Source organism: Clinocottus analis, unplaced genomic scaffold (assembly GCF_023055335.1).
Source record: "Clinocottus analis isolate CAN_PGR_092001 unplaced genomic scaffold, fCliAna1.0.p SCAF_15, whole genome shotgun sequence".
NCBI lineage: Eukaryota > Metazoa > Chordata > Actinopteri > Perciformes > Cottidae > Clinocottus > Clinocottus analis.
In genome coordinates, this window is record NW_027175876.1 from 8,007,883 (window position 1) to 8,018,289 (window position 10,407).

At 42.5% G+C, this 10,407-nt stretch overlaps 1 protein-coding gene across 1 annotated transcript; it reads left to right on the forward strand.

Moving 5' to 3' along the window:
• Positions 1-1,503: 1,503 nt before the first annotated feature.
• Positions 1,504-9,879, forward strand: LOC137785794 (single-minded homolog 1-like). The gene is made up of 11 exons (XM_068577298.1): positions 1,504-1,678; positions 3,405-3,481; positions 3,618-3,707; positions 3,850-3,958; positions 4,303-4,388; positions 4,745-4,944; positions 5,174-5,280; positions 5,490-5,637; positions 8,063-8,219; positions 8,328-8,712; positions 9,137-9,879. The coding sequence occupies exons 1-11, from the start codon at positions 1,504-1,506 to the stop codon at positions 9,877-9,879; spliced, it is 2,277 nt and encodes a 758-aa protein (XP_068433399.1).
• Positions 9,880-10,407: the final 528 nt, after the last annotated feature.

Genomic DNA, 10,407 nt, shown 5'->3' on the forward strand with positions numbered 1-10,407 from the left:
GCAAGATCACCTCGAAGCTGACTTCGCTCATAGCGAGCCGCACCGAGCAGACGCCCACGATAAGAGTCCAATCACGAAATGACTTTCAGCACTTCTGTCCAATCAGAGCCAGGTGAGCGCACGGTGGGCGGGTCCAGAGCGGCTCCAGAGAGGGACATTGAGATAGTAGAGGAGAGAAGGCTTGTTGGGCACGAATGCCACTCGTTGCGCGTCCTTATAATTTGGAGAGGTGTATGCAGCGCACGGCCCGTTCGCCTTTCCAGGTGGAAATCCAGGAGGAACTGAGACCGAACTTAACTGGGACGACTGGTGAACTCGGTTCAGGACAGGTGAAATTCCCAGCTGGCTGCCTGCAAGGCCACAGGATCGATTCACGTGTAGGAAAATACAGTGTGCGTCAGCGCGGGTAGGAATACTGCAAATATACCTGTCTCAACAAATCTGTCAGCTATACTGGATGTTAAAACGTGATTTTTATTTAAAAATGGGCCCAAACTGTGTAGCGCGGTGAAATCACAGTTGTTGTTTCTCACTACTGCGGTTATCAGCCGTGTGATGCCTTGTCTCGTCAATCGGAAGCAACAGAAAATGCTGACTTATTTCCCCTCATTGACAGAAGTTTTACTGCTTTTAAGATACATATTAAAGGCTGGCTTGGTGGCTAAAATGGCATGGTGTGTTTATGTTTGTGTATTTTGCCGTGTGCCATAACCAACAGGGTGAGCTGGTTTTATCAAAGTCAAAACGTGTGTACATCTCTTCATAGAATTAAATTATGCTTTTAAGCATAGGATTGTCTGATTGTCTCTCAATGTACAGTCCATATATATATATATATATATATATATATATATATATATATATATATATATATATATATATATATACATATGTTGATTTTTCGTAGTGATAATGCTGTTAAAAGCCGAGCATGTCCAGGTTATATCGTCTTCAATAAATGTTACATTTGTTTTGACGGAAGATTAACGTGTAACATTTTACATTCGTTTTGAAGGATTTGTGCAGCAAATTATACATTTGTTTTGATAGGAGATTGATGTGCAAATGTAGCATATACTTTTGATTTTCCGGGATCATCTCCATCTAATCCGCAGGCCTGCGCTAGGCTTAATTCAACATAAGACAAGAGACAGTGACATCATGGTTGTTACACGTGGTCCTCTGCAGATCAACGTGCAATAATAATATTTTTCCCTGTTCTTTTCTGTGTTTCGCAGGTCATGGATGTGATGCCGCAGTACCGTGGAGGTTTGACTACGACCAGGTGAAGTGTCACTGGCAGCTAGCAGGATACCTAACGGGGATATTCTCGTTTTTCTTTTGGGATTCGACTGTTGACAATAAAACTCCAGCTTTTTTCATCTTTTTTTTTGATAACACATTTGCGATGAAAAGGAGTCAACGCGGAGAGGAATCAGTGGAACTGCTGATTTGAATGACCATCGTCTCACACAAGGAAGGATACAGTAAAAAGGCGCCGAGATGAAGGAGAAATCCAAAACGGCCGCAAGGACTAGACGGGAAAAGGAGAACAGTGAATTTTACGAACTGGCCAAAATGTTGCCTTTACCGTCGGCCATCACCTCCCAGCTGGACAAAGCCTCCATCATAAGACTCACAACAAGTTACCTGAAGATGAGAATCGTTTTCCCTCAGGGTGAGCGGAAGCACCGTTAACAAACAGGGCATTATAAGGGTCTATACGAGAAATATAATCACTTTATTGTATATCATATCATATTAATGTAATATGTAATACATATTCCAAGAATCAATAATAACCCGCTATAATTTAGTAGCTCCGCGACAGAACCCGATGTGTTAAAGTCCGCAAATAAAATAGTTTCATTATTAATTATATTAGAAATATCATCTCTACTATAGTGATGTTATGGAAGCTTACAGAAATAAATTAAAATGAATTGAAATGGTCACTGTTAATATAGCCGCGCTCCATACCCACTTTAAGCCATAAAGAAATATTATAGGAAGATTACAGTCAGTTTTTACTGATCTGCAGGGAGTCTTTACAAATGGATCATGATGGAGTTTAATTCGGTGTGTCCAAAGGAGACGATCTGCCACCATCTTTTATACAGGTCTGTGCAGGCTTCTGTGACTGCGTGACTGACAACGAGACGTACCAATTATTTAAAAAAGGTCCGGCACGGCTTATAATCACCTAGAGCTTTGTACGAAGATGGAGGCACACACAAGCTCGCCTCCCCTGTATAAGAACACAATAATACGAGTGATGAAATGTAATCAGAAACCCAGTTTAACTGACATTACATGTAATATTATATATATATATATATATATGTACATATATATATATATATATATATATATATATATATATATATATATATATATATGTATGTATATATATATATATATATGTATATATATATGTATGTGTATATATATATATAAATTATTTTTTAAGTACAGTATATGACATCTGTTCTATTTTTTATATTATGTATCCGTTTGACAATAACACCTTTTTTGTTGAAGTTCCCTTTTCTACATCCTCTCATCTGGTGGGATTGATATTAAACTCATTTCTAAACTTCATGTCTGAAAGGGAACACATATTTTCATTTCAATTTACAGCAACGCCTAATTTATTGATGATACCCGAGCTCACGAAATATCTCCTGAAACAGGACGAATATCAATGAGCAACACATATTTGCTTTGTTTGACTTCCACTGAAAGTAAAGGCCTCGACACCGAGGGATCCATTGGACCAAAAACCGGAAATATGCCCCAAAACCGGGTTTTAAGGGAGGCATCACACGTTTGCATTTTCTGCTTATTTATAATAATAATAATAATAATAATAATAATAATAATAATAATAATAATAATAATAATAATAATAATGCAATAATAATAATATAATAATAATATGGCCTGGAGCTTCAGGATTAATTACAGTATGCAATGTATGTCCACCCTCCAGCTTGACGGTATAAATGAGTTGTTCTAAGAGACACGTCAGCGTTGTGCGCATCGTGAACTCAACAGATTAGAGCTTCATGTCTGCAGCCTGAACGACACGAAGCGACTCTGTAAACGCCTTAACACTAAACAGGCCTTTTTTACAGGCATGCCTCTGGCTTGAGGGTGTGTGTGCGTGTGTGTGTGTGTGTGTGTGTGTGTGTGTGTGTGTGTGTGTGTGTGTGTGTGTGTGTGTGTGTGTGTGTGTGTGTGTGTCGGGCCTTTTTTTTAAGTGAAGCTATAACTATAATAATAATAACAATAATAGAGAAATATGGTCATGATTTGTTTCGCTATCGATATAAAACATGTCATCTTCTCCATTTATAAAGCCACAAAGCAGCCAAACAGCAATATTTATTCCACCCCTACAGGTTTGGGCGAAGCTTGGGGTCACGCGAGAAGATCTTTGGACAATATTGGACGAGAACTGGGAGCTCATTTACTGCAGGTATATTGTATATGATTATTTATTGTCACGTATTGTTATTTACGATTTACATTAATTTGTATTTATAATTGTATTTTTGCCACAGTAATATTTGTTATGGTCGTGTGATGTAATGTTGATTGTCATGTATTTGCAGACGTTGGACGGATTCATCTTCGTTGTGGCTCCAGATGGGAAAATAATGTACATTTCAGAGACAGCGTCGGTCCATTTAGGACTGTCTCAGGTCCGTTTGTACGATCAGATTCATTGAATTTCTGTCTTTATCAAACACATTGAAAGCTAATAAAATACAGCAAACATCGTGTTGGACGTGTATTTGCAAAAGCATATCTCTACCTGTTAATTACATGAGTTATTCTCAACAGGTAGAGTTGACTGGGAACAGTATTTATGAATATGTCCATCCTGCCGACCACGACGAGATGACAGCGGTGCTGACGCCGCATCAGCCCTATCACTCACATTTCGTTCAAGGTAAAATACATTTCCTCCCAACATCTTCCCAGAAATACCTCGTCTGTTGGCAAGTCAGTTACATCGGCGAGCATGACGCTCATCAACGAATAACACATGCAAATGAGCTTAGAAATACACTTTGGTTTTCTTATTATTCATGCATTTTGATAAAGTAAAAACCTTCATATGTAATTTATTTTTATGTAACATAAATATCGCCGTTGCACGTTGTTATTAAAATGCATTCATAGACTTGGAGTTAGTGTTTTTAAACAGTCTATAGTATTTTTTATTTTATTTTTTATTTAAAAGCGTCCTATGTGAGGGTTTTTGATATGACTTGTATTTTAATGACTCTTCAGAATATGAAGCGGAGCGCTCTTTCTTTTTGCGGATGAAATGTGTGCTGGCAAAAAGAAACGCAGGCCTCACCAGTGGTGGATACAAGGTAAAGTGAAAATTAAGCTTTGTCCCTGGCCTGTGTTATTTATTTACTATTTATAAATTAACAACATTCTTAATCTCACTAGTATAATTAGTTTAGGTATGTACATAATAATGACATTGGAGACCAATGTTTAAATAAATTTCATCGCTTTTCATAGACTGTTTCCTTACGTTTCCAACTGAAATCCTTTTGCATTTCTATAATATTGTATTTCAGTAATAAGTAGATAACGCTGGTCAGCATATACATTATACATGTATTAATCATGCTATACCCAACCCTCCTCATAAAAAGGGGCATTTCAGGATCTCCTTACATGTTGCTGAGCTTCTCTTGCTGTGTACCTGTTCCACCAGGTGATACACTGCAGTGGCTACCTGAAGATCCGTCAGTACAGTTTGGACATGTCGCCTTTCGAGGGCTGCTACCAGAACGTGGGTTTGGTGGCTGTGGGTCACTCCCTGCCGCCCAGCGCTGTGACCGAGATCAAGCTGCACAGCAACATGTTTATGTTCAGGGCGAGCTTGGACATGAAGCTTATCTTCCTGGACTCCAGGTATGGAGCCAATTTACTCTATCTGACATCAATTGTTTATTGAGGTGTTTTCTTTTTAACCTAAAATTCTTTATTGAGTGTTTGTCCTTATTGTTAAGCATATACTTCTATCTGGAAGGTTAAATTAGTTCTTCAAGAAACTACACAAAATGTTGGCTGTTAAAAATAATCAAAAGAGAGAAACTGAGGGATCACTGGTTTTAAAAACAACTGATTAATTCCTCTCCAGGGTGGCGGAGCTGACAGGTTATGAGCCCCAGGACCTGATAGAGAAAACCCTGTACCACCATGTCCACAGCTGTGACATCTTCCACCTCCGCTGTGCACACCACCTCTGTGAGTCTCAAACCTCCATCATTCTTTTACAACAGGCCGGCCGACCTTTTATCACAGTAACTGCTCAGGCAATCTGCTGCAGCTGCCGAATGCAGAAGCACACACACACACACCCACCCACACCCACACACACACACACACACACACACACACACACACACACACACACGTTACTCATGTTTTCTGTCTGATTCTTTCATCTCCTCCAGTGCTGGTAAAAGGACAAGTCACCACCAAGTATTATCGTTTCCTGGCAAAGCATGGTGGCTGGGTTTGGGTCCAGAGTTACGCCACAATCGTCCACAACAGCCGCTCCTCAAGACCTCACTGCATAGTCAGCGTCAACTATGTTCTCACGTAAGTCTCACTTAATATTCCCATCTAAAAATCAGAGAAGAAACTTAAGAAGTTAAACTTGATTTAAGAATATATTCATAATACTTTCTTGAGGCGTTTGTTCATGGAAAAGGTATCATTCATGCATATCAATTGGTTGGAATCTTTCATTTGTGAGTATGAATAAAGCATTTCAGATATTAGGGTTTTGCATTCATGGCATTTTGATCTGAAATCTCCTAAATCCCACTACGTTGCCATAACAGGTATAATGTGTTATCCTGGGCTAAAAGCAGTTGCATTTTCATCAGTGTTTGCAGAAGGAGGAGCAATGATTATTGAACTAGATTAAGTAAACTCATATCATAAACTCTTATGATCCATGCTTGTAGCTCACTCTGTGATACGAAGGCTCTTTGTCTCTTTGAGAAATCCTTCTCTTTATCCCTCTGTAGCCTCTCTGTACAAATTCACCAAATACGGTGGCTGCAGGGCTCAGCAGTTGTGTGTTATGAGAGCACAAAGCACACTAGGGCATTTGAGACAGCAAGACAAACATCAGGGTTCAACCCCATCAAAAAACCTCTACTGTCACCATCGATCTGCAGTCAAAGAAAGCAAAATCGATCAAACGGTGAACTAGGAATCAATAGCTATCTCATAGCTGTAGCCCATGTTTTTCTCGTTAAGTTGGGTTGATCCACATGTGCTTTTCTGAGTGTGTGTGTGTGTGTGTCCTTCTGTGTGTATAACAGGGTGTGTGTCTCTGTACGTGTGTGCATGCATATAGCTGCAGTCTACCCATTGATTTCTTTCCAATGCAGCAAGGAGAAAACAAAGCAACTACATTAAAATGGCAGTGAATTTCCAATTGCATAGTTACCTTTAACACAGAAGTATCCAAAAGCTCACGTGCAGCCGGAGCCCAAAAAAAAACCCACCTACATTTCAAAACAAACAGCAATTCAATCACCTTGCCCTGACAGCATTTTACCCCAACAAGAACCCATTAATAAATCATGTGTGGAGGTTGGCTGGTGGCGTATTTCAGACATGAGGTGCTCTGACATTGACCCTAAGGTGGAATTCGGCTAACACAGCTGAGTTTGCACAAAGGCCCAACATTATTGGCTCAGACATAAGTCATCCAGGGCACAGATAGGATGCAGAACCAGCCGCCTGCAACTATACCTGCAAGAGCAAATAACACTCACACTGTGTACTCGCTATCCAAACACAGCCTTTCCCCTTAGGTGCTGTACATAAAGAATGGGTCATATTTAGAGTCATATTAAAGAGGCTGGCTGTGCAGGGTCAGGGATGGGCCACAGGGTTTAAAATGCCAGGCAGCTGCTATTACATACTGTTGATGTGATAAGTTAAGAATAGGCTCATGTTTGCTGAACACTTGACACAGGAGCCTTTTCACTCCCTCGACAGCGACACTTGAGTTCAGCCACAGGACAGTGGGTTAAAATGTCAAAGATGGTGCCCAAGCATGCACCAGTAAGAAAGCAACCTGTATCATACAAATGTTTTTTTTTATATATATAAGACGCTTGCAAAGGAGGTCGGATGAAGAGATACTGTATGTCCACATGCTTGTGTCTGTGTGTGCTCACGCAGTCCCATTGTGTTCTACCTGGGTTCTGGCAATAGTTGCATAGCAGAAAATAATGATTAACTTTCTTCGTGGTGTCTGTTATTTATCTCAGAAGTGGGAGGACTTTCTCTTGAATTTATCTTAAATGTTTTCACTTCTCATAGCCGTCACATCACTCATGGTATAAAAAGTGTGTTTGTAAAATAAGCCTGTACAGTGAAGTTATCTATGTTCAATATTGACAATTACGTCTGCTGCAGACTAATTACTGATTATGCCACAAGACTGTATTTGGAAGAAAAAAGAAGGCGCAGGGGTTTGGGAAGCTTTGGAAAACTTGAATGGAAAAGGTGAACAAGTAACACTATGCATTCCTTCAGCAGCATTAAAAATGTCCTCGAGCAAGGCACTCCTCCAAAGATGAGCCATCAGTGGATGTATTAGCAGCTAGGTGGGGTTGCACTTAGTGCTGACAATGCTAACCTACTGATGGTATCATTTATAGTTTATTTTCAGTTTAGCGAATTAGCATGCAAACCATTGCCAATCACATCTAAAAACAACACATGAATTAAAATGTTGAGCTACTAGAGGCGCTAAATGACAAGTCAGGCTATCACCAAAGTTAATAACATGTATCCTGAGTGGGTCATGAATTAGTTTGTTCCAAATTGCATGGGAACCCATCCAATAGTCGGTGAGATATTCCAGTCCTGACCAAAGTGGTGGAATGGCCGCCATTGCCATTAGAACGGCTAACTTGACTAAAAAGTCACAACCTGGATAAATATGGGTTCAAAGTTGTATTTTTGTCCCTAACATATATTTTGTCTGTGTCAAAAGGGATACTGAGTATAAGGGAATGCAGCTGTCTCTCGACCAAATGAGCCCAACCAAGCCGGCCTTCCCTTACGCTGACAGTCATAATGAAGACAGGAAGAGCACCAAGTCACGTCCGACCCAGGCGAAGGCCAAAGCCAGAGTGTCACCCTACCCGCAGGTAAAACAACAGAGTGTTTCATGCAGCTAAATCCAGAGAGGAGACTTGGTGCAGGCGGAATTGATAGAAAGAGGTTGAAACACAGGATGTTCTTGTTTTTGTCAGCAGTTTTCAGCTTTCAATCCCGAGCGGTCAGAGTCTGACCAAGACAGCCAGTGGGGAGGGAGCCCGCTGACAGACTCTGCATCCCCTCAGTTGCTGGATCCCGGTGAGGCTGCAGAGGCATCCTGTGCCTACAGACTGTATCCAGACTCAGGCTCCCTGTGTTACAGCCTGGGTCTATCGGAAGACGATCTCGCCCATGCCCAAACACATCCTCACACCAGCACCTGTGACCGCGTGCGATGCCAGAGCGGCCGCTACTTTCTTGGAACACCGCAGTCGGGACGAGAGGTCTGGTGGGACGCCACGCGCTCCGTGCTCTCGCTGCCAAAGTCCTCCGTGGAGAACAGCGAGGGCTACGAAATCACATCCTACCATGGAGCCATTCACGGTGAGACGTTAGGGTCGAGACCAGGACCATCTGTCTCTGGAAATAGCACTGGCCTAACTTCTTGTGGTAGCTGTTTTCCAAATGTTATTATGGGACATGCTAAGTTGTTTACGCCGTCTCTTGCCAGTGTGCCGATTGCTACCATCTGTTCAAAAATTGCCTGCAATTGAAAGCCAAGTTGTTTCACATTGCACATCCTCAAACAGGGTAACAACCCCCAACTGTGCGTCTGCCAAGACATCAAGCCTAACAGACCATGCTTCTTTACCCGTTTAAAGATACATGTTACATATCACACAGGCAACTTATGGTTTTAACAACGGACACTTACACATTTTGTATATTCAGAATCATATGATTTATTACCCAATCTAATTCATTGATTGCACTGTTTTAAAATGTGGCTATTAATCTCTCCTTACAGGACGGGGCCACTGGGATGAAGACAGTGTGGTGAGTTCACCTGATGGAGGCGGGTCCACCAGTGATTCGGGTGAGCGCTACCATGGTGACCACTTCCGGGCGACCCCTCGAGAGCCCAGCAAGATGGAGACCCTGATCCGAGCCACGCAGCAGATGATCAAAGAGGAAGAGAGCCGTCTGCAGCAACACAAGGCGCCGCTGGACGTCTCGGGCCTCGCCAAAGCTCACAGCCCGTGCTTCAACTCCTCCCTACCGCACCACTCCCAGCTCAACATGCCCAGTGTGGTGTGTCGCGGCCCGGGAGCTCCCAGCATGGACCTCGGCTCCGAACGCCTTCATCACCAGGACAGCGTCAAATTGCTCGGTCCACATGACAACGACGAAAACACGCCCAGTCCGGCGTCTTTGTCTCGCCTCAGCAGCCCCAGCTCTGATGGGATCCCCAGGGCGGCGCTCTCCCTCACCAAAGACTACATGCAGACGGATCTGTCCCCGCATCCTCAACAGCCACAGGGGAGCCCGCTGCTCTATCCGGCCCAGGACAGGCAGCCACTGGACAGACAAGCTGCCTATTCTTTGACCGGATACTCCCTGGAGCACCTGTATGACTCAGAGAACCTGCGGAGTTACTCTGGTCTGGCCTGTGGAGGAGTCCAGTATGACGTGGCGTCCCATGTGAGGATGCAGGCCGAGCAGATGCAGGGACACAAGGCCACCTCGGTCATCATCACCAACGGGAGCTGACGACATCTGGTCTAGATAGGACCTGTTCTCGAGATGAGGATGTTGCAGTGGTGGTGCTTTAGGCACATGCGAACACTCACTGGTCAGGCGCATGATACAAATGGCTGGACAATAAAATCATTTTAAAAAAGAACAAAAGGTAAACGGCCCTGAGTTGATATTTGTTTGGTGGCCGATTCAGCACAATTTGTGTTTGTCTACCTTTGTATCATACCATTCTCTTTTCTTTGTCCTCGGAGGATGATATGAGCGAGTGTTCAAGAACGGATGTTTGGTATGACACTTCAAATGATGGAGGTTTTCTCCATTACACAGAAAAATAGTGTTATTTTAATCGTGCACTGAGTTCCCCTCCCTCCAAAGGCGACCTAAGGTTTGGAGTCTGGTTAAACATCAAGCCAGTGGCTCAGTCCCAACCGCCTCATGCACCATTGGTCATGGAAGTTAATCTGTCATAGACATTATTTCCAAAGGCAGTCAGAAAATATGTTGTTCCATTGCCCCTTCGCCTGAAAACTCCAGTGGTCA